Consider the following 24,819-nt stretch of genomic DNA (forward strand, 5'->3'; position numbering starts at 1 on the left):
GAGATACCGTTTTTAAAAATTCCTTTTATTTATTCCTTTTTATTGAATTCCAAAATATTTCGTACAACCTTTAAGACATGTTTGAATTAAGTAACACATTTGAATAATCTTTAAACATGCAGCACACGTGTTTTATGTAAAAAATAAAAAAACTTGGATGCCGGTCTTTGTACATTATTACAAACTTTAATAAAACGTAATGTTCATAACATACCCATGTAGGAATAGACTATAAAATAATACATGTTTTTTTTCAGATCTTACAGTTGTCTGTGCCAGACCCTAGCGTGAGAGAAAAGAGCGCTGCCCCTTAGTTATAATAATAATAATAATAATATATGCCATTTAGCAGACGCTTTTATCCAAAGCGACTTACAGTCATGTGTGCATACATTCTACGTATGGGTGGTCCCGGGGATCGAACCCACTACCCTGGCGTTACAAGCGCCATGCTCTACCAACTGAGCTACAGAAGTTAAATGGGGGCTATACATTTTCAAAAATTAACACACGTTATAATTCAACATTTTTTTTAAAAACTATTTCTTACAGATATAGGGGTCCTGTTAGCCCTGAACATGATCCGTTTCCAATTCCCCAATCGCAAAGTCTTTTCCGCGCTCCGTCGAAGCTCTGTCCACTTTCCTGCAAGGGAAAGATCCGCCTTCGAACTTGTTGTTGTTCCGGGGTATGTCTCAACGATAACCTCGGCCATCGCCGTAATTGTTCACGATTTTCGAAAAGACTGTCCAGCTTATTCATCAGGGTTCGGAAAATGTGGTAATCGCGCCATTTAAAACTGAACATTATTTGAAAAAAATGTACATCCTTGCATGCTTTGGAGGATACATATGAACTGACCGTTTTCGTAGCATTTAACCTGTCAAATTGTTCACATGCTAAAATTGTCACTCTGGAGTCCGGGGTATACCCCATGGAAGTGACTCTCAGAGCCATTAGATCCTGGCGTCCACAGACTTGTTCTTCCAACGCATATCCTGGCAGCCTTGAAGCACTCAGGGCACGTTCCATTTGACACAAAGCTAGCCTTATTTTAAGCCATTCTCGCATCCTTAGCGCTGGAGAAAAAGGCTTGGGTTCTGCACGATAAAAGGTTTGGGACCCGCTGTCTGTGAATATCTTAACCGTAGATTCCTCTGGGTTGAATATGTACGAAATATGGCCCTCGCTTGTACACAGAAATCGTTTAAAACATTCGGGAGCCTCTACCAAAATATCCTCCAAGCTTTTGACGTTGGGTTCGTGACATGAGCTACAGAGCACTCCGAGAATTCCCCTTGTAGACATATTTGAGATGTTTAATATTCAGGTCTTAAAAAATGGCTTGTTCTGGACATCTATAAAGCCTAGGCCCCAGATACATAAGCCTGGACATTCCTGCTTCATAGATAACAACCATAAGGGAGATAAAACTGGGGGGGTGGGGGGACATACCCTGTCCCAAAAGTTCAAACACTCAAACACCACCCTCCCCAGTTCAACCAGCCCCCCTAGACATCAAACAACAGGCCTACTTCAAAGCATAACATAAAGCTATAAAATAACACACACCCTCTAACACGTGAACACAGGAACAGGGGGGGCGGGCCGGAGGCCCATATTCAGACATGTACACGTCATCAGGACATAAGGTCAGCAATCAATCATTTTGACACATGCCGTATCCTATCTCTCTCTAACATTTCTGGAGAGACCTGAAAACAGCTGTGCAGCTACGCTCCCCATCCAACCTGACAGAGCTTGAGAGGATCTGCATAGAAGAATGGAAGAAACTCCCCAAATACAGGTGTGCCAAGCTTGTAGCGTCATAACCAAGAAGACCCGAGGCTGTAATTGCTGCCAAATATGCTTCAACAGAGTACTGAGTAAAGGGTCTGAATACTTAAATAAATATAATATTTCTGTTGTTTTTTTAAACACTTGCAAACTTTCTATAAACCTGTTTTTGCTTTGTCATTATGGGGTATTGTGTGTCGATTAATGAAGGGGAAAAAAATATGTAATAAATTCTACAATAAGACTGTAACGTAACAAACTGGAAAAAGTATAAATACTTTCCGAATGCACTGTATTCACATTCACAGAACATTTACTATTTTCAAACTGCTTTTTCTATATTCTTACTGACTATTTGTCATTCTCCATACCTTATTCCAATGTATTCAACATTTGCATGCCCACCGTGGTTTTTATTTATTTATTTCACCTTTATTTAACCAGTTAGGCAAGTTGAGAACAAGTTCTCATTTACAATTGCGACCTGGCCAAGATAAAGCAAAGCAGTTCGACAGATACAACGACACAGAGTTACACATGGAGTAAAACAAACATACAGTCAATAATACAGTATAAACAAGTCTATATACAATGTGAGCAAATTAGGTGAGAAGGGAGGTAAAGGCAAAAAGGCCATGGTGGCAAAGTAAATACAATATAGCAAGTAAAACACTGGAATGGTAGTTTTGCAATGGAAGAATGTGCAAAGTAGAAATGAAAATAATGGGGTGCAAAGGAGCAAAATAAATAAATAAATTAAATACAGTTGGGAAAGAGGTAGTTGTTTGTGTAACAGTATAATTTTAAACCGTCCATACCCGGGCGCGAACCAGGGACCTTCTGCACACAACGACAACAGTCACCCTCGAAGCATCGTTACCCATTGCTCCACAAAAGCCGCGGCCCTTGCAGAGCAAGGGGAACTACTACTTCAAGGTCTCAGAGCAAGTGACGTAACCGATTGAAACGCTATTTAGCGCACACCGCTAACTAAGCTAGCCGTTTCACATCCGTTACATTTGGGCTAAATTATAGGTGGGCTATGTACAGGTGCAGTAATCTGTAAGATGCTCTGACAGTTGGTGCTTAAAGCTAGTGAGGGAGATAAGTGTTTCCAGTTTCAGAGATTTTTGTAGTTCGTTCCAGTCATTGGCAGCAGAGAACTGGAAGGAGAGGTGGCCAAAGAAAGAATTGGTTTTGGGGGTGACTAGAGAGATATACCTGCTGGAGCGTGTGCTACAGGTGGGAGATGCTATGGTGACCAGCGAGCTGAGATAAGGGGGGACTTTACCTAGCAGGGTCTTGTAGATGACATGGAGCCAGTGGGTTTGGCGACGGGTATGAAGCGAGGGCCAGCCAACGAGAGCGTACAGGTCACAATGGTGGGTAGTATATGGGGCTTTGGTGACAAAACGGATTGCACTGTGATAGACTGCATCCAATTTGTTGAGTAGGGTATTGGAGGCTATTTTGTAAATGACATCGCCAAAGTCGAGGATTGGTAGTATGGTCAGTTTTACAAGGGTATGTTTGGTATTGGGCAAGTGCTGACATTTGAGAACTCATCTGGTTTAGAAATCAAACTCTGGTCACCTTGTATAAACCAACACCTTATATTCATTTTGCCCAGCTGTTTTTAGTGATGATTATATTGCAAGGTATGTGTAGGATATGTCATGTCTTCTAATATGCATATGCAGCTGTAGTTTTTCAACCTCCATTCTAGCATATATGACACACGCACACTTTTCTATCTACATGATTTTATTTGGGTTTCTATGTCAATTATATGATTGAATGTCTCTTTAAGCCTGAAGCTAGTTACTTGACCATGACAAAACATGATTCAAAAATGTAATTCACCGACAGAGCGAGAGATAAGGAAACACTAGCTTCCTGAGCAGGCAAATTGACATTTACAGTAGCTGGCTAGGCTAGTCAAACTGTAACATTGGCTAGCTTTCAATACACTGGGTAAGTGGTCAATGGAATTACCTCTTCATACAATCAATACAATTAGTGTTCTGGGTTCTGATTGGTTCTGGGTTCTGAGGGTTCTGATTGGTTCCAAGTTTAGCAATTCAGCAAAGTTGCCTGAGCAGACAGTGTTGAAATATACTTTTAATGAGAAAATGTGCAAGAATTTAAGGTGCCAACAAATGTCATAGTCATCATAAGAATGTTTTACTCTCTTATTCAAATAAATATGCTCCTCCCTTAATGGAAATTGATAAACTTTATGTTTTTCGGCTTTGGCCTGCCACCTACCCACTGGGCAAAAACTGGTTGAATCAATGTTTCTGCATAATTTCAACCCCAAAACTTTTAGTCTAAAGTCAATGATAGTGATTTTTTTTGGTTGATTTCACATTGAATTTACATTAGTTGACATCTCAACCAATATGTAAATGAAAACTAGACGTTGAACTGATGTGTGTTCACAGTGGGTAGTTACTTGATCAAGAAGCATGTTGTCAGTTAGCTAGATAGCTAACAGGAGTTAGCTGTGGATTGTCAACTAATTTAACGTGTACGGATGAGAAAATAAACCCTTTAATTGTCTGCAAATGCTTGTGAATTGTTGCATTATTCAAGAGTGTAATATAGTTTGGTAGAATTATTCAATAGTGTAATATGTTTTAGAAGAAAGGTTGCTTGGATTGTTAAATAGTTTGTGCTTAGGGATGGATTGAAATTTACAGAATGGTTAGGAAAATGGGGGAGTGTCATGCTTTTAAAATTTCAGTCAAGGGAAGGGTTTATTATTTTTAAATATAGTACTGGGGAGGGTCATGTAATTTGTATTTGATGAAATTTCTATATTTCTCAGTGTTTTAAAGTGTTCCTTATTAGGCTACACTGTATATCAATGTGTGCCCGATACTGCCCCTCATCTCTGATTCTCCGCTGCGTAGCGTACAATATCAAGTGCGCCTATAGGCTATTTAGTGTGGTCTCAATCAAATGATATATAGCCTATAGACTACAAGCTACAAAGTGCATGCAAGGAGAAGCACAGAGCAAAGTTATATTTCTAAGATAGCTGCTGGGATGGTGTAAATACAACTAGGCTGCATTTCACACTGCAATGGATATTCCAACCCTGAGCCCTGGCCTTGCTGATCAAATACGTTTTTTTTTTTTTAAATGTGCTCCCTAACCAATGGCTGTGCTGTGTAGGCCTACTCAGTGGCCTTGTGGTTAGTGTCCGCCCTGAGATTGGAGGTTTGGGCTTTTGATCCCTGGCCCATTCATACCAAATAAAAGTGGGGCGCAATGCTTTTCTGCTGGGGGTAAGGCCCTGTGATAGATTTGCCTCTTGTTCAGCCCAATCTAACACAGTGCATTGTGTGGTGCATAAATTAGATTTATCAGAGGAATTTATTGAGGGATTATTTTGTCTTTATTTAACTAGGCAAGTCAGTTAAGAACAAGAATATTTTATTATTTTCAATAACAACCTAGGAACAGTGGGTTAACAACAGATTTTTACCTTGTCAGCTCAGGGATTCAATCTCACAACCTTCTTGGTTACTAGTCCAACACTCTAACCACTAGGCTACCCTGAGATGGCCTCTGCAGAAGTCAATTCAATGCAAGGGGCTTTATTGGCATGGGAAACATATTTTAGCATTGCCAAAGCAAGTGAGGTAGATAATATACAAAAGTGAAATAAACAATACAATTTAACAGTAGACATTACACTCACAGAAGTTCCAAAAGAATAAAGACATTACAAATGTCATGTTATGTATATATACTGTGTTGTAACACTGTACAAATGGTTAAAGTACAAAAGGGAAAATAAATAGGCATAAATATGGGTTGTATTTACATTGGTGTTTGTTCTTCACTGGTTGACCTTTTCTTGTGGCAACAGGTCACAAATCTTGCTGCAGTGATGGCACACTGGTATTTCACCCGGTAGGTATGGGAGTTTATCAAAATCTGGTTTGTTTTCAAATTCTTTGTGGATCTGTGTAATCTGAGGGATATATGTGTCTCTAATATGGTCATAAATTGGGCAGGAGGTTAGGAAGTGCAGCTCAGTTTCCACCTCATTTTGTGGGCAGTGTGCACATAGCCTGTCTTCTCTTGAGAGCCAGGTCTGCCTATGGTGGCCTTTATCAATAGCAAGGCTATGCTCACTGAGTCTGTACATAGTCAAAGCTTTCCTTAAGTTTGTGTCAGTGGTCGGGTATTCTGCCACTGTGAACTCTCTGTTTAGGGCCAAATAGCATTCTAGTTTGCTGTTTTTTTGTTAATTCTTTCCAATGTGTCAAGTAATTATATTTTCTCCTGTTTCTTCTCGTTTTCTTATGATTTGGATGGGTCAAATTGTGTTGCTGTCCTGGGACTCTGTGGGGTGTGTTTGTGAACAGAGCCCCAGGACCAGCTTGCTTAGGGGACTCTTCTCCAGGTTCATCTCTATGTAGGTGATGGCTTTGTTATGTAAGGTTTGGGAATTGCTTCCTTTTAGGTGGTTGTAGAATTTAACGGCTCTTTACACACTTGAATGAATAGAACATTTGAATGAATACCTCTCTCCTCCAAAACCAGAGGGGGAGGGAGAGAGAGACATTGCAGTTGATATACTGTAGATAGATGAGTTAGCGCAGAACTTCCCGAAAACAATGTGCACGCTTCAATGGGGCAGATGTCGAAGTTGTTGCGATTCTGGATGGCCAGATAGCTACCAACAATGACAAGAAACTACCATGTGGGGATTCGTAAGAGAGTGAATGTTATTTATACCTCTCTGAAGTGAAAATGGATGGCCCTCATTCAGCAAAATATATTTGACCCAAACCCTACCCTGTACCCCAAATAATAATTAAAACAAAGTGGATAGCAGAGAACATGCTTACAATGTACCTTAACTTAATGGACAGACCAGTGGCTGCGCACGTGCGCTATCGTGCATAAGTTTATTTTGTCCTCCCACACCAAACGCCATCACGACACGCAGGTTAAAATATAAAAACAAACTCTGAACCAATTACATTATTTTGGGGACAGGTCGAAAAGCATTAAACATGCATGGCAATTTAGCTAGTTAGCTTGCACCTGCAAGCTAACGTTAATTTGTCCTATTTAGCTAGCTTGTTGCTGCTAGCTAATTTGTCCTGGGATATAAACATTGAGTGGTTATTTAACCTGAAATGCACAAGGACCTCTACTTCGACAATTAAGCCACACATAACACTGCCAACCGAATCGTTTCTAGTCATCTCTCCTCCTTCCAGGCGTTTTCATCGTTTCATTGTATTACTACGACTACTGGCAAAACAGTCTGTCTTTCATTCACCCACATGGGTATAACCAATGAGGAGATGGCACGTGGGTACCTGCTTCTATAAACCAATGAGGAGATGGGAGAGGCAGGACTTTCAGTGCGATCTGCGTTAGAAATAGGAATGAGTTCTATTTTACGCTTCGAACACACCGACTGTGTTTTTGCGTTTCGATACATTAATTTCCAATGGAACGCTGAATTTGCCTTGCAACATTGCGTTGCAGAGGCAGTTGCAGTACATTCTGTGTGGTGCATACGTTCATGCATCAAATTGTATGCGTAGACTTGACAGAAAGTAGCAAAATATGAATGTAGATTTTTTTTGCACACATATTCAGTAAAAATGTGCATAAAAACAGTTTGATTGCATAATTTCTTCACATTTTTTATTAATTTATTTGCCAAGTATATTATTTATTCGATAATATCCACAAATTAATTGTGAGAGCCTATAATATAATTTCCCTCCAAAATGTAGTTTTGGAGCGAAATGCAATAATAAATAGTCAAGATAGCAGAGTAGGCTCTTTCAACAATGAGACCAACGTTGAAGAAGGTGGTCTTGATCGTGTTGTTGGCCCGGGACCAGCCCCTCCGAAAGCGCAGGTCTGTGTGGGTCCAGAGATGGTTAAAGTCCCGAAAGCAGGCAGGGGAGTTCCACCGTCTTATTAAAGAGCTTCGACTGTTTGGAGAGGAATTCCGAAGTTACTTTCGTCTGGACCGAAGCCAGTTCGATCACCTGCTCCAGATGGTTGGAGCCAGGATCACCCGGATGGATACCAACTACCGGGAGTCCATCAGCCCAGTTGAACACCTGGCGATTTGTCTCCGGTAAGCTACATTCTAGTAAAATTTTAAAGCCTTTGATACCATAATCGATTGATATTTGATATATTGTTTTTATGTGCAACCTAGCTAGCTAAAGGGCTCTGGTTAATAGTCCCTATTTGACATCAGATGTACTTTGACAGAATGTTCATTGGGACTATAACGTTTCCCAAAGTTGGTTTATAATCCTTTTTTAAATTATGCAATGTTACCAAATGAAAAGAAAGGTGCCTTCTGCCCTGATGAAGGTAGGCTAGTTTTCTCCAGGACCCATTGTTGCTCAAGACAGTTACAGTCATTCATTACATTCTTATTGGACTCACATACACTCAGAGAAAAAGGTTCCAAAAGTGTCCTTCTGCTTTCCCCATAGGATAACCATTTTTGGTTCCAGGTATAATACTTAATACATGGAACCCAATAGGGTTCTACTTGGAACCAAAAGGGGTACTACCTGGAACCTAAAAGAGATCTCCTATGGGGACAGCCAGGGAACCCTTTTAAGTAGATAGTACCATTCTTTCTAAGAGTAGAGTTGGCCTGGACTACAGTTTATTGATATAGTCATAGACTGAATTGTACTGTTTCAAGGCATTGTTAATGATGGTTGATGAGTATTACAATATAATTAGTAAAGCATAATAAACAGTAATGAGGTAGCTATATGAGTAGATATAATATGTGGGTGGAATTCAAGTTATGCACAATATTGATCATTATTTTGAATTATATTTTAGATTCTTGGCGACAGGGGACTCCTACAGGACCATAGGATTCAGCTTCCGAGTTGGACGGTCCACGGTGGCAGGCATTGTCCCCTCTGTGGCACAAGCCATTTGGGACTGTCTGGTTGGTGAATACATGCCTGTCCCCAAGGAGGAAGACTGGAGGGCCATCGCTGCCAAGTTCCTGGAGAGGTGGAATTACCCCAACTGTCTTGGCTCCATTGATGGGAAACATGTAGTAATCCAGGCTCCACCGTGCTCAGGTTTGCAATTCTACAACTACAAGGGTAAATATTCAGTTGTACTCTTGGCTGTAGTAGATGCCATCTACTGTTTCCGTGTTGTCGATGTTGGTGCTTACGGCAAGGGAAGTGATGGCGTGAGCCTCTGAGACTGCCTTTGGCCAGGCACTTCAGGATGGCACCCTGGATATTCCACCACCTGCATCACTCCCTAGGGCTGAAGACCTAGGACCTGTTCCCCGCGTCTTCGTCAGCAATAAGGCCTTCCCTTTAAGACCCAACCTCGTGAGGCCCTACGCTGGACGCCAGCTGCCATTGCCAAAGCCTGTAAGGATCTTTAACAAACGACTGTCCAGGGCAAGGTTAGTCATTGAATGCGCCTTTGGGATTCTGGCAGCCCGATGGAGAATGTATTGGAGAGTGCTTGGTCTCAGCACCTCAAATGTCGATGCCTGTGTGAAGGCCACATGTGTTCTCCACAACTATCTGCGGAGGCCATTCCAGGAGCCGCTCCGGATGGAGATGGACACGCCAAATGGTCACCTTCCTGATGTCACCAGGGCAGGTGCCAACAACGCCCCCAGACAGGCACTCCAGGTGAGGGAGAAGCTGACCACCTACTTCTCATCGCCAGCACGTGAAGTCCCATGGCAGTATGCCGTGGAGTGAAACGGCTCTTTTAAGAGCCCCATAACACAAAGGTTCTTTTAAGAACCCTCCACTGTTGTCCATAAAATTGCATTTTCCCCCAGATTACTTTATGTATCATTGTCTCTCATTTGGAAGCTATATTTAAGTGAAATTTGGGAGTAAAGACCACACCTTAATCCCTTCCCTCTCCCATTAACGTCAGTATTATACACACCTGGCATGGTACATCAGGTGAGCGGGAGCACTAATTAGGGTTATACAACATACAGTTAGTATGATAACAAAGGGTCCATACAAATAGTACAGTTTACCACCAGGTGGAAAAAAAACTAATTAGGAAGAGGATGTGTTTTTACTTTCATCTTGTTTTAGATCAGCAAAGGTGTAGGGAAGAAATAAGCAGATTACGTCTCAATTAGATATTAATAAACAACTGACCATGAAAACACTATCATTTAATAAGTATTCAAGTACAGGAAAGAACATGACAGGTATATGTGTTGTAAAAATGTTTTTAAAAAAGAATACTATTGAAAGAGGTGTGTGCGTGCGTGTAAAAAAAAAATGGGAAAAGAAATGAATGTGTAGCCTGTAATCTGTAAGAGAACAACAAGAGTTTGTATTTTTGGCACAACTGCAGACCGATACAGGGACTACTCATAAAGCCTAGACATGGTAGGGGAAACTTCAGACTAGAGGTCAACCGATTAATCGCAATGGCCGATTAATTAGGGCCGATTTCAAGTTTTCATAATCGGAAATCGGTATTTTTGGGCGCCGATTTAAAGATTTTCTTTTAGATTTTTTTTACACCTTTATTTTAACTTTATTGAACTAGGCAAGTCAGTTAAGAACACATTCATATTTTCAATGACTGCCTAGGAACGGTGGGTTAACTGCCTCGTTCAGGGGCAGAAAGACAGATTTTCACCTTGTCAGCTCGGGGGATACAATCTTGCAACCTTAAAGTTAACTAGTCCAACGCAATAACGACCTGACTCTCTCCTTGCACTCCACAAGGAGACTGCCTGTTACGCAAATGCAGTAAGCAAAGGTAAATTGCTAGCTAGCATTAAACTTATCCTATAAAAAACAATCAATCATAATCACTAGTTAACTACACATGGTTGATGATATTACTAGATATTATCTAGCGTGTCCTGTGTGGGACTTTTGTGCGTTTTACATTTACATTTAAGTCATTTAGCAGACGCTCTTATCCAGAGCGACTTACAAATTGGTGCATACACCTTATGACATCCAGTGGAACAGCCACTTTACAATAGTGCATCTAAATCTTTTAGGGGGGTGAGAAGGATTACTTATCCTATCCTAGGTATTCCTTAAAGAGGTGGGGTTTCAGGTGTCTCCGGAAGGTGGTGATTGACTCCGCTGTCCTGGCGTCGTGAGGGAGTTTGTTCCACCATTGGGGGGCCAGAGCAGCGAACAGTTTTGACTGGGCTGAGCGGGAACTGTACTTCCTCAGTGGTAGGGAGGCGAGCAGGCCAGAGGTGGATGAACGCAGTGCCCTTGTTTGGGTGTAGGGCCTGATCAGAGCCTGGAGGTACTGAGGTGCCGTTCCCCTCACAGCTCCGTAGGCAAGCACCATGGTCTTGTAGCGGATGCGAGCTTCAACTGGAAGCCAGTGGAGAGAGCGGAGGAGCGGGGTGACGTTTTGCCAGCAGCTCTTCGTTGTGCGTCAAGCATTGCGCTGTTTATGACTTCAAACCTATCAACTCCCGAGATGAGGCTGGTGTGACCGAAGTGAAATGGCTAGCTAGTTAGCGCGCTAATAGCGTTTCACACTTCACTAGCTCTGAGCCTTGTGGTGGTTGTTTCCCTTGCTCTGCATGGGTAACGCTGCTTCGATGTGGTGGCTGTTGTGTTGCTGGTTCGAGCCCAGGGAGGAGCGAGGTGCCTATAAGAACATCCAATAGTCAAAGTTTAATGAAATACAAATGATAGAGAAGGAAATAGTCCTATAATAACTACAACCTAAAACTTCTTACCTGGGAATATTGAAGACTCATGTTAAAATGAACCACCAGCTTTCATATGTTCTCATGTTCTGAGCAAGGACCTGAAACGTTAGCTTTCTTACATAGCACATATTGCACTTCTACGTTCTTCTCCAACACTTTGTTTTTGCATTATTTAAACCAAATTGAACATGTTTCATTATCTACTTGAGGCTAAATTGATTTTATTGATGTATTATATTAAGTTAAAATAAGTGTTAATTCAGTATGGTTGTAATTGTCATTATTACAAATACATGTTTTTATTTTATTTTTTCATTTAATTTTTTTAATATATTTTTTTAAATCGTCCGATTTAAATCGGTATCAGCCTTTTTGGTCCTCCAATAAATCGGTATCGGCGTTGACAAATCATAATCGGTTGACCTCTACTTCAGACATGGCCATAAAGAGAGAGAGGGCAGGGCACTGGAGAGGTACGAAGAGGTGTGTGTGTGTGTGTCTGTCTGAAAAAAATGAAATAATATGTAGCCATAACACAGCTAAACAAACAAATGGCCCCTGGACGTCACGGACCAGTCGATGGAACATAACTTCACAAAAAGTTTCAACACCCTGGTTTTCAAGTGGTTTTAAATTAAAAAAAATATATTGACCTTTAATCTCGTAAGAGACGAAGAGCATCTGTGAAAACTGTATGAGTTTCAATTCAGAAATCTATTTAACACTAATAATGAATGCTATCCTAAGACTTTATAAACAAATGACTTTATGAATTGAAACAGACCTGACGTGTGTGAAAAGAAAGGTACAATGAGGGAGGTCAAAACAACAACCAGACAATGCCTCTTCCTGTCCTTCCTGTGAGCTGGTCGGCTAAATTGACTCCATTTCTGAAAGGGAAGAGAACACATATAAGTAATATGACACCATAAAAGCTGAGATTTATGTTAACTAAATACATTTACATTAATAAATAAAGTATTTGCAGTATTACTTTAGTGCTTTGTTTTGGATGCATTTTAGAGAAATTGTTTTTTTCTCTACAGCCTTCCTTCCTTTCATTCTGTAATTTACAGTAGTATTGTGGAGTAACTACAATGTTGTTGATCCATCCTCAGTTTTCTCCTGTCACAGCCATTTAACTCTGTAACTGGTTTAAAATCACCTTTGGCCTTATGGTGAAATCCCTGAGACGTTTCCTTCCTCCCCGTCAACTGAGTTAGAAAGGACGCCTGTATATTTGTAGCGACTGGGTGTATTGATACACCATCCAATGTGTAATAATAATTTCACCATGCTCAAAGGGATATTAAATGTCTGCTTTAATTATTTTTTTTTTTTACCCATCTACCAATAGACGCTCTTCTTTAAAAGGCATTGGAAAACCTCCCTTGTCTTTGTAGTTGAATCTGTGCTTCAAATTCACTGCTCGATTGAGGGACCTTACAGTTAATTAAATTCAGGCTGTAACATGACAAAATGTGAAAAAAGTAAAGGGGTGTGAATACTTTCTGAAGGCACTGTACACACAATTAACCATCATGAGTAGGCCTAAGGAACTATGAAAATACTTGAAAATAACCCCTATTTAATCTCTGGGAAAAAAATTGCCGGAAATGGATGGTTTGCTCTATGGATCAGATGAGATGGAGGTTATTACCACTAAATAAATTATTCGGAAAAGTTCTGGTGTGCCACATAATCTTTTATCCCATCAAGTTGTGTCACGGTTGGGGAACCACTGAAATATATGTTAGGAGTACAGTTAAGAATGTGGACATTGTGGCCTTTATAGCTATGGTGATTAATGGCACTGCCAAGATGGAGAGGAAGTCCAGGAAAATATATACAGTATCATTGTGGATGTGGCAGAACGGTTCCTGGGACTGAAAGACTTCTCAGCAGTGGAGTTCCATAGAATATTTTCGCAAGCTGTACCACCTTCGCAGGTCATAGAGTCTGTTAAGGGAGATATGAAGATTTGAGGTAAGGAAGAAGTGGGAGCTTTGGGGGTTTTGGTTTTGTCAATGTATTTGTTTTATTGTTTTATTTTGGGTTGGTTAAGTACATTTTCCCTATCACGTATTGGTTTTATTTTTACCTTGTTTTTTTTCAACCCCGTCCAGTTAGCGGCGGTAATACAGCATTTTGGTTTGTAGTCTGCCATAGAACTCACAGAAGAAGAAGAAAATATTATGGAGTGGGAGTGTCTTGATTCTAACTGCTTTTAGCGCGAAAAATAAGAAGGAACGCATTGAATGAAATAACCTGAAATAGCTGGCTAGCCAAGTCTTTTGACGAGGTTGGCTACCTTTATATATGTAACCGGTAGGCATTTGAGATGTATGTGTGATTAGTGAAGTAATACGTTTCCAGCTAGGAACTAGCTAACGAAATATGTAAGCTTGCGTTGACTAAAACCAATCAAGTTAACTAAAGTAATTTAGCCACTCAGGTTAGCTGCAGCTATCTAAAGCTAGTCATCTAAGTTAGCTATCCTCCAAACACACATGCACTTCGTCAGATCTCTAACGTTACAATGCAGAGGACCAAGTTAAAGAAGAACTCTGTGAGTATTTGCACATTTTTATGATGCATTTAAAAGTAATAGTTTGTCACATGAATACGTAACGTTAGCTCGCTAGCTCGCAGGGTTTCCCGTAGCTCTTCATGACTCGGTAAGTTCCATTAAATTACACATCTCTCAATCAGCCATTGGACTAAGTCGTCTTCTGTATGGGGGAGATTTGTTAAAATCCCAGAAGTTCAGTCTGAACATTAACACGCGTCACTTGGTATGGTTTTGTAAACATAAGGACCTTTCATATCAGCAAGAAATGATTTTCAAAAAACTAACGGTTGAATTGAGACACCGTGTGCATATTCTAAAACATGGGGTGGACGATTCTCTTCTCATCTTGAAAAAAAATTACATTAAAGTAAATTAATCCGCCATCATTAACACGATGGAAAAATCGAATGATTTATTGAGTTATACAACGGGGGTATGATCATGAATGCTGATTGGTTAAAAGTGCATTCCAGCCGTTGTCTATTCCACAAGTTACTGCAGGCATTTTAACATCAGATGGTCACCTCAACTTCCGTCTGTTTTCCATAAACGTGCTGTAAAATCGATATATGGCCTTTTGGGTACACTCACCCTAACAAGCTGTGTATCAATTATTTTGATTGAATTTGTGTGTACATACATACATACATACATACATACATACAAACAACTTACAGACGTACACAATTAAGTGATAATGCCTGAGAGTGTTGCAAACAGTGCCAATATATCTTCCAAACGCCGGCTTTGACGGCATTATCACTTTTATACAACTGGTTACCAACATATTCAAATAACGATTGCCATATTTTCATTAAACTTTATTTTGATATGTATTCATACTTTTTCGTCCTTCCACAAGATATAGTCCCAAACCAAATATAGGGTTGCTACCCTGGTCGTTCGTTCTATCGGTTCGGTTGCCAGACACAACCCAGTCGTTCAGTCTTTTTGTTCTGTATCTATGGACGCGACCCAGTCATTCATTCTAAATGTTCCATTGCCATCCAGACTGGCAACGTTCTTATCGCTTGCTTGCTAGCTAGCCAACTACAGCTAACTTACAGTCACGTAACAACAGTAGCTACATTTGCATAAGCTGTTCTCTAGTGACATTTATTTGGATACATCCATAAAAATGATGGCAGCTGATTCATGATTTCAACTAGCTGAGAAACGCTGCCTTCCTCTCGCTCTCCTCCCAACCATGTTCATTACTATGGGACAGCTAGAGATCGAATTTGAATATTTAAACAATGTTGCAAATGTCGGAGATAGACAGCAGGGTCTAGGATGCTAAACGGCTTGCATTCCCCGAACACCTGTGTATAAGCAAATGTCGGAGATAGACATCAAGGTCTAGGATGCTAAACGGCTTGCATTCCCCGAACACCCGTGTATAAGCCTAACTCAGAAAGTGTAGTTTTGTCAATAGAGGAACTCATAAATGTATGGATCTGTGCTAAACTGCAACAGGTAAGTGAAATATCAAAATTGGGAGAGGGGTGATCCAAGGGTTGTCAAATGTATTGTTTTTGCTTTGGGGAGGGTTGTTTTTTTTCTATTGGGCTCAGGGTAATGTGTGTGTTTACCTTGTTTACATATTCTCTTCTGATTGTATTTAAGCAAAAAGGCCAGAGGAGGTTTAGATGCTGTATGGCTTAATGAAATGTGTCACAATGTAAACTGGGCATTATTTAAGCAATAAGGCCCGAGGGGGTGTGGCATATGGCTAATATACCACAGCTAAGGGCTGTTCTTATGCGCAACGCAGAGTGCCTGGACACAGCCCTTAGCCATGGTATATTGGCTAAATACCACAAACCACCGATGTGCCTTTTTTGCTTTTATAAACTGGTAACCAACATAAATATTTTTGGGGTCATACCCGTGGTATACGGTCTGATATACCACGGCTTTCAGCATTCAGGCCTCGAACCACCCAGTTTATAATGTACTTATAAACAATTGCTTGACTGACTTCTGACATTACCCTAATAAAGTTTATAAATGTCTATTATTCAACTTTAGCTACTGCAGGCCTATGATATCTAGGCAATAAGTGAAATAATCTGTGTAAACAATTGATGGAAAAATTACGGGTGGTTGAAAAATGAGTTTTAATGACTCAAACCTAAGTGTATGTAATTTTCTGACTTAGTTGTACATTTAATTACTTCCTCTACTGGTTGTCTGGGTGGTTGGTCCTTATGCTTTGGACTAAAGGTCGACCGATGAATCGGAATGGCCGATTAAATTAGGGCCGATTTCGTGTTTTCATAACAATCGGAAATAGGTATTTTTGGACACTTATTATCATTTTTTTACACCTTTGTTCTTTATTTAACTAGGCTAGTCAGTTAAGAACACATTCTTATTTTCAATGACGGCCTAGGAACGGTGGGTTAACTTCTTGCGTCGAGTCATCCCGGATCCGGTATCGTGACTACAGCCTCAAGCTCATTACCATAACGCAACGTTAACTATTCATGAAAATTGCAAATGAAATGAAAATTGCAAATGAAATGAAATGAATCTATTTGCTCTCAAAATTAGCCTTTTGTTAACAACACTGTCATCTCAGATTTTCAAAATATGCTTCTCAACCATTGCAAAACAAGCATTTGTGTAACAGTATTGATAGCTAACGTAGCATTTAGCGTAGCATTTAGCGTAGCATTTAGCGTTAGCATTCAGCAGGCAACATTTACACAAAAAAACAGAAAAGCATTCAAATAAAATAATTTACCTTTGAAGAACTTCAGATGTTTTCAATGAGGAGACTCAGATAGCAAATGTTCAGTTTTTCCTGAAAGATTATTTGTTTAGGACAAATCGCTCTGTTTTCTGCGTCACGTTTAGCTACGAAAAAAAACCTATATCCAGGATTGTGTAAATCTATCCGCAAGCTCATTAGCATAACACAACGTTAACTATTCATGAAAATCGCAAATGAAATGAAATTAATCTATTTGCTCTCAAGCTTAGCTTTTTGTTAACAACACTGTCATCTCAGATTTTCAAAATATGCTTCTCAACCATTACAAAACAAGCATTTGTGTAACAGTATTGCTGGCTAACGTACCATTTAGCGTTAGCATTCAGCATGCAACATTTTCCACAAAAACCATAAAAGCATTCAAATAAAATCATTTACCTTTGAAGAACTTCAGATGTTTTCAATGAGGAGACTGTTAGTTATCAAATGTTCCGTTTTTACAAAAAATATTACTTGTGCCGACTAATCGCTCCGTTTTGTTCATCACATTTGGGGAGGGGGAAGAAATATATATATATATTAAGTCATTAAAACGCAAACCTTTTCCAAATTAACTCCATAATATCGACAGAAACGTGGCAAACCGATGTTTAGAATCAATCCTCAAGGTGTTTTTCATATATCTATCGACGATAAAATCCATCGTGGCAGTTTACTTTCTCTTTTGAAGAAATGGAACGCGCATGGACCTACAGATTACGCACACAGGACACCGGGCGGGACACCAGGTAAATGTAGTCTCTTATGGTCAATCTTCCAATGATCTGCCTACAAACACGTCACAATGCTGCAGACACCTCGGGGAATAGACAGAAACCGCAGGCTCATTCCTGGCGCATTCACAGCCATATAAGGAGACATTGGAACACAGCGCCTTCGGAATCTGGGGCATTTCCTGCATGAAACTTCATCTTGGTTTCGCCTGTTGCATTAATTCTGGGGTACGCACAGATAATATCTTTGCAGTTTTGGAGACGTCAGAGTTTTGTCTTTCCAAGGCTGTCAATTCCATGCATAGTCGAGCATCTTTTCGTGACAAAATATCGCGCTTAAAACGGGCACGTCTTTTTATACAATAATGACATAGCTCACCCATAGATTGAAGAGGTTAACTTCTTATGGTATAGGGGATGGTTGCGTGCCACTTGGGCAAAAAACAGGGAAAATGCAGCTGGGCAAATTTTAAAAAATTATATAAAAATTAAACTTTCATTAAATCACACATGTAAGATACTCAATTAAAGCTACACTCGTTGTGAATCCAGCCAACATGTCAGATTTTAAAAAGGCTTTTTGGCAAAATCATAAGAAGCTATTATCTGATGATAGCACAACAGTAAACAAAGAGGGTAGCATATTTCAGCCCTGCAGGCGCTACACAAAACGCAGAAATAAAATATAAAACATGTATTACCTTTGACGAGCTTCTTTTGTTGGCACTCCAATATGTCCCATAAACATCACAATTGGTACTTTTGTTCGATTAATTCCGTCCATATATCAAAATGTTAATTTATAAAGTGCGTTTGATTCAGAAAAAAACTGCTTCCAAAATGCGCAACGTTCACTACAAAATATTTCAAAAGTTGCCTATAAACTTTGCCAAAATATTTCAAACTACTTTTGTAATACAACTTTAGGTATTTTTAAATGTTAATAATCGATTGAATTGTAGACGGGTTTATCTGTGTTAAATACAGGAAGACAACAAACCATGCTACTTTTCAAGTCTTGCGCAACTCTCAACAGTGTTACGCAGTTCCTAGATGGCCTACTTCTTCATTGCACAAATGAATAACCTCAACCAAATTCCAAAGACTGGTGACATCCAGTGGAAGCGGTAGGAACTGAAAACCAGTTCCTAAGAAATATTGTTTGCCAACGAGAATTCACTGAGCAGACGGAGACTTAAAAAAAAAAAATCAGAAAGTTTAGTCCTCTGTGTTTTGCCTGCTACATAAGTTCTGTTATAGTCACAGACATGATTCAAACAGTTTTAGAAACTTCAGGGTTTTCGATCCAAATCTACTAATGATATGCATATCTTATATTCTTGGCATGAGTAGCAGAAATTTGAAATTGGGCACGCTATTTATCCAAAAGTGAAAATGATTTTGACCTTGTCAGCTCGGGGATCCAATCTTGCAACCTTACAGTGAACTAGTCCAACGCAATAACAACCTGCCTCTCTCGTTGCACTCCACAAGGAGTGTTACGCGAATGCAGTAAGCCAAGGTAATTTGCTAGCTAGTTAAACTTCTTATAAAAAACAATCAATCATAATCACTCGTTAACTACACATGGTTGATGATATTACTAGATATTATCTAGCGTGTCCTGCGTTGCATATAATCTGACTGAGCATGCAAGTATCTGACTGAGCGGTGGTAGGCAGAAGCAGGCGCGTAAACATTCATTCGAACAGCACTTTTGGGCGTTTTGCCAGCAGCTCTTCGTTGTGCATCAAGCATTGTGCTGTTTATGACTTCAAGCCTATCAACTCCTGAGATGAGGCTGGTGTGACTGAAGTTAAATGGCTAGCTAGTTAGCGTGCGCTAATAGCGTTTCATACGTCACTCGCTCTGAGCCTTGGAGTGGTTGCTCCCCTTGCTCTGCATGGATAACGCTGCTTCGAGGGTGGCTGTTGTCGTTGTGTTGCTGGTTCGAGCCCAGGGAGGAGCGAGGAGAGGGACGGAAGCTATACTGTTACACTATCAATACTAAAGTGCCTATAAGAACATCCAATAGCCAAAGGTTAATGAAATACAAATGGTATAGAGGGAAATTGTCCTATAATAACTACAACCTAAAACGTCTTACCTGGGAATATTGAAGACTCATGTTAAAAGGAACCACCAGCTTTCACATGTTCTCATGTTCTGCGCAAGGAACTGAAACGTTAGCTTTCTTACATAGCACATACTGCACCTTTACTTCTTCAACACTGTTTTTGCATTATTTAAACCAAATTGAACACGTTTCATTATTTATTTGACGCTAAATTGATTTTATTGATGTATTATACAGAGGGGCAAAAAGGTATTTAGTCAGCCACCAATTGTGCAAGTTTTCCCACTTAAAAATATGAGAGACCTGTAATTTTCATCATGGGTACACTTCAACTATGACAGACAAAATGAGAAAAAAATCCAGAAAATCACATTGTAGGATTTTTAATGAATTTATTTGCAAATTATGGAATTGTGGAAAATAAGTATTTGGTCAATAACAAAAGTTTATCTCAATACTTTGTTATATACCCTTTGTTGGCAATGACAGAGGTCAAATGTTTTCTGTAAGTCTTCACAAGGTTTTTACACACTGTTGCTGGTATTTTGGCCCATTCCTCCATGCAGATCTCCTCTAGAGCAGTGATGTTTTGGAGCTGTTGCTGGGCAACACAGACTTTCAACTCCCTCCAAAGATTTTCTATGGGGTTGAGATCTGGAGACTGGCTAGGCCACTCCAGGATCTTGAAATGCTTCTTACGACGCCACTCCTTCGTTGCCTGGGCGGTGTGTTTGGGATCATTGTCATGCTGAAAGACCCAGCCACGTTTCATCTTCAATGCCCTTGCTGGTGGAAGGAGGTTTTCACTCAATCTCACGATACATGGCCCCATTCATTCTTTCCTTTACACAGATCAGTCGTCCTGGTCCCTTTGTTTAAAAACAGCCCCAAAGCATGATGTTTCCACCCCCATGCTTCACAGTAGGTATGGTGTTCTTTGTATGCAACTCAGCATTCTTTGTCCTCCAAACACGACGAGTTGAGATATTACCAAAAAGTTATATTTTGGTTTCATCTGACCATATGACATTCTCCCAACCTTCTTCTGGCTCATCCAAATGCTTTCTAGCAAACTTCAGACGGGCCTGGACATGTACTGGCTTAAGCAGGGGGACACGTCTGGCACTGCAGGATTTGAGTCCCTGGCGGTGTGTTGTGTTACTGATGGTAGGCTTTGTTACTTTGGTCCCAGCTCTCTGCAGGTCATTTACTAGGTCCCCCCGTGTGGTTCTGGGATTTTTGCTCACAGTTCTTGTGATCATTGTGACCCTACGGGGTGAGATCTTGCGTGGAGCCCCAGATCGAGGTGGTCTTGTATGTCTTCCATTTCCTAATAATTGCTTCCACAGTTGATTTCTTCAAACCAAGCTGCTTACCTATTGCAGATTCAGTCTTCCCAGCCTGGTGCAGGTCTACAATTCTGTTTCAGGTGTCCTTTGACAGCTCTTTGATCTTGGCCATAGTGGAGTTTGGAGTGTGACTGTTTGAGGTTGTGGACAGGTGTCTTTTATACCGATAACAAGTTCATAAAAAAATCCTACAATGTGATTTTCTGGGTTTTCCCCCCTAATTTTGTCAGTCATAGTTGAAGTGTACCTATGATGAAATGTTGTAAGTGTCATTATTACAAGCAAAAACAATTGTAAAGAAATCGGCCGATTTAATCGGTATCGGCTTTTTCGATCCTCCAATAATCGGTGTCGGCATTGAAAAATCATAATCGGTCGACCTCTACTTTGGACACTAACTTCCAGACGAGCTTCAATGCCATACAACTCTCCTTCCGTGGCCTCCAACTGCGCTTAAATGCAAGCAAAACTAAACGTGTGCTCTTCAACGGATTGCTGCCCACACCTACCCACCCATCCAGCATCACTATTCTGGATGGTTCTGACTTATAATATGTGGACAACTACAAATATCAAGGTGTCTGGTTAGACTGTGAACTCTCCTTCCAGACTCACATTAAGCATCTCCAATTCCAAAATTAAATCTAGCATCAGCTTCCGATTTCGCAACAAAGCATCCTTCACTCATGCTGCTAAACATACCCTTGTAAAGCGGACTATCGTACCAATCCTATACTTCGGCGATGTCATTTACAAAATAGCCTCCAACACTACTCAGCAAATTGGATGCAGTCTATCACAGTGCAATCCGTTTTGTCCCCAAAGCCCCATATATTACCCACCACTGCGACCTGTATGCTCTCGTTGGCTGGCCCTTGCTTCATATCCGTTGCCAAACCAACTGGCTCCAGGTCATCTATAAGTCAATGCTAGGTAAAGGCCCAACTTATCTCAGCTCACTGGTCACCATAGCAGCACCCACTCGCAGCACGGGCTCCAGCAGGTGTATTTCACTAGCCACTCCGAAAGCCAATTTTTCCTTCATCCGCCTTTCCTTCCAGTTCTCTGCTTCCAATGACTGGAATGAACTGCAATTATCACTGAAGCTGGAGACTCATCTCTCCCTCACTAGCTTTAATCACCAGCTGTCAGAGCAGATCACTGCACCTTTAAATAGCCCATCCAACTACCTCATCATATTATTTATTTGGCTCCTTTGCACCTCAGTACCGCTACTTGCACACTCATCTTCTGCCCCTCTATCACCCCAGTGTTTAATTTGCCATACTGTAATAATTTTGCCACTATGGTCTATTTATTGCCTCAGCCCCCTCATTTGCCCTCTCATTTGCACACACTGTATATATACTTTCTCTATTGTGTTATTGATACTGTTTATTCCATGTGTAACTCTGTCGCACTGCTTTGCTTTTTCTTGGCCAGGTCGCAGTTGTAAATGAGAACTTGTTCTCAGCTAGCCTACCTGTTTAACCTTTCTAGGTAGCGGAACCCCTCGACAACATTCCGCTGAAAAGGCAGCTTACGAAATTCAAAAATATTTTTGGGGAAATATGTAACTTTCACACATTAACATGTCCAATACAGCAAATGAAAGATGAACATCTTGTTAATCTACCCATAGTGTCCGATTTAAAAATGCTTTACAGCGAAAGCACAGCATATGATTATGTTAGGTTATAGCCAAGTCAGAAAAACAGCCATTTTTCCAGCCAAAGATAGGAGTCACAAAACTGAAATATAGTTTAAATTAATCATTAACCTTTGATCTTCATCAGATGACACTCATAGGACATCATGTTACATAATACATGTATGTTTTGATCGATAGTGTGCATATTTATATCCAAAAATCTGTTTATATTGGCGTGTTACGTGCAGTAATGTTTTGATTCCAAAACATCTGGTGATTTTGCAGAAATACTCATAATAAACATTGATAAAAGATACAATTGTTATTCACAGAATAAAATATATACTTCTCCTTAATGCAACCGCTGTGTCAGATTTCAAATAAACTTGACGGAAAAGCATAATCTGAGAACTGAGCTCAGAACCCAAAACAGCCAGAGGAATATCTGCCATTTTGGACTCAACAAAGTTAGAAATAATACCATAAATATTCACTTACCTTTGATCTTCATCAAAGGCACTCCCAGGAATCCCAGTTCGACAATAAATGACTGATTTGTTCCATAAAGTCTCCTTATGTCCAAATAGCCATGCTAACAACAAGTGTTCAGCCCGGTAATCCATCTTCATGAGGCGCATGCACTTCGTCCAGACACTAACTCGAAAAGTTCCGTTAGTCCTTTAGAAACATGTCAAACGATGTATGGAATCAATCTTTAGAATGTTTAACATAAAACATCAATAATGTTCCAACTGGAGAATTCCTTTGTCTGAAGAAAAGCACTGGAACGAGAGGTAACTCTGTCGGGAGCGCACGTCATGAGACCAAGGCACTCTGCCAGACCACTGACTCGGAGGTCTCATGAGCCCCTCCTTTATAGTATAATCCTCATTCAAGTTTCTAAAGATGGTTGACATCTAGTGGAAGCCGTAGGAAGTGCAACTTGACTCCATAGACACTGTGTATTCGGTAGGCCAAGCTTTGAAGGACTACAAACCTCCGATGTCCCACTTCCTGGTTGGATTTGTCTCATGTTTTCAGCTGCCATATGAGTTCTGTTATACACAGACATCATTCAAACAGTTCTAGAAACTTCAGTGTTTTCTATCCAATACTACTAATAATATGCATATATTAGCATTTGGGACAGAGTAGGAGGCAGTTCACTCTGGGCACGCTATTCATCCAAATGTGAAAATGCTTTCCCCTATCCCAAAAAGGTTAAATAAATGTGTAGGGGCGGGGGTGCTGCTGGAAATTTGAGGCGAAATATCCACAAGAAAAGTATTACCAAACATACTTTTTAAAATGCTGGTAGTGCATTTAGATTTCACCTGAAGCATGCGCACACAATGTAAATACATGCATGAAATTCATAAATACTAGCAGCTCATGCATATGTTACATGATTTTACACATGCTTTATGTGACAGAAGTCTGAGCGCACTAGTACCAGCTTTTTTACCAAATCAGTTTAATACTTTCCTGTGGATATTTTGGTCTCGTTACGATATGATAACTGATTCAGAGGGTTAAATGCGAAAGACGTGCATTGTTGTACAACTGACTAGGTATCCCCCTTTACCCTAACATCACAAAGGCTCTATGCTAATTTGCTGTACTTTGTCCCAATGATAGGTAATTGGAGGCCATCAGAAGACACTCTCTTCATTTTTCTACCCAAACAAACTCAAGGTGACACCCCCCCATTGCATTGTCCTTTGAGTTAAGGCGTCCACATGCTTCACAGCCGGTAGAGTTTGGCATATACTATGATATTTTTCTTTTGGACTTCTTTTGGACTTTTGGTGAGTTTATTCCGCTGTTTGGGCGCACATTTTTTTCTGGAGGCAAGCAGAATTTCAGGGAAAGCCTACTCCCCTTCCTCGGCGATTGCTCAACAGTAGGGATTCTTTAATTGTCTTTGTCATTCAATGAGAGACAACTCGTTTTATGCAACAACAAAAAATCATAACTGCACCAAACATCTTAGTCGCGCAATTTTACATTCAACTATGAATGACAGATTTATTGAGTTAGATTAATTCTGACTATTTAGAAGTGTATACTGGCTATGGCGTCTCAATGGATGTTACTAATGCTGCTTTTTTCTCGAATTTTTCAAGCATAGGTATTTTTAAGGGAGCATGTGAACAC

General features: G+C 40.2%; 2 protein-coding genes across 2 annotated transcripts in view; both read left to right on the forward strand.

The window, feature by feature from the left end:
• The first annotated feature begins 7,280 nt into the window (after positions 1-7,280).
• Positions 7,281-9,703, forward strand: LOC118361534 (uncharacterized). Its single transcript, XM_035741547.2, has 2 exons — positions 7,281-7,924; positions 8,659-9,703. The coding sequence occupies exons 1-2, from the start codon at positions 7,629-7,631 to the stop codon at positions 9,035-9,037; spliced, it is 675 nt and encodes a 224-aa protein (XP_035597440.1). The 5' UTR covers positions 7,281-7,628; the 3' UTR covers positions 9,038-9,703.
• A 4,036-nt stretch (positions 9,704-13,739) lies between these two features.
• dna2 (DNA replication helicase/nuclease 2) overlaps positions 13,740-24,819 on the forward strand; it is a 33,988-nt gene continuing 22,908 nt past the window's right edge. Inside the window, exons 1-2 of the mRNA XM_035793147.2 lie at positions 13,740-14,090; positions 24,301-24,357. Of these exons, the coding sequence (XP_035649040.1) occupies positions 14,061-14,090; positions 24,301-24,357 (87 nt within the window). The 5' untranslated portion in view covers positions 13,740-14,060. The remainder of the gene's footprint in view (positions 14,091-24,300; positions 24,358-24,819) is intronic.

Source organism: Oncorhynchus keta, chromosome 2, assembly GCF_023373465.1.
Source record: "Oncorhynchus keta strain PuntledgeMale-10-30-2019 chromosome 2, Oket_V2, whole genome shotgun sequence".
NCBI classification, from domain to species: Eukaryota; Metazoa; Chordata; class Actinopteri; order Salmoniformes; family Salmonidae; genus Oncorhynchus; species Oncorhynchus keta.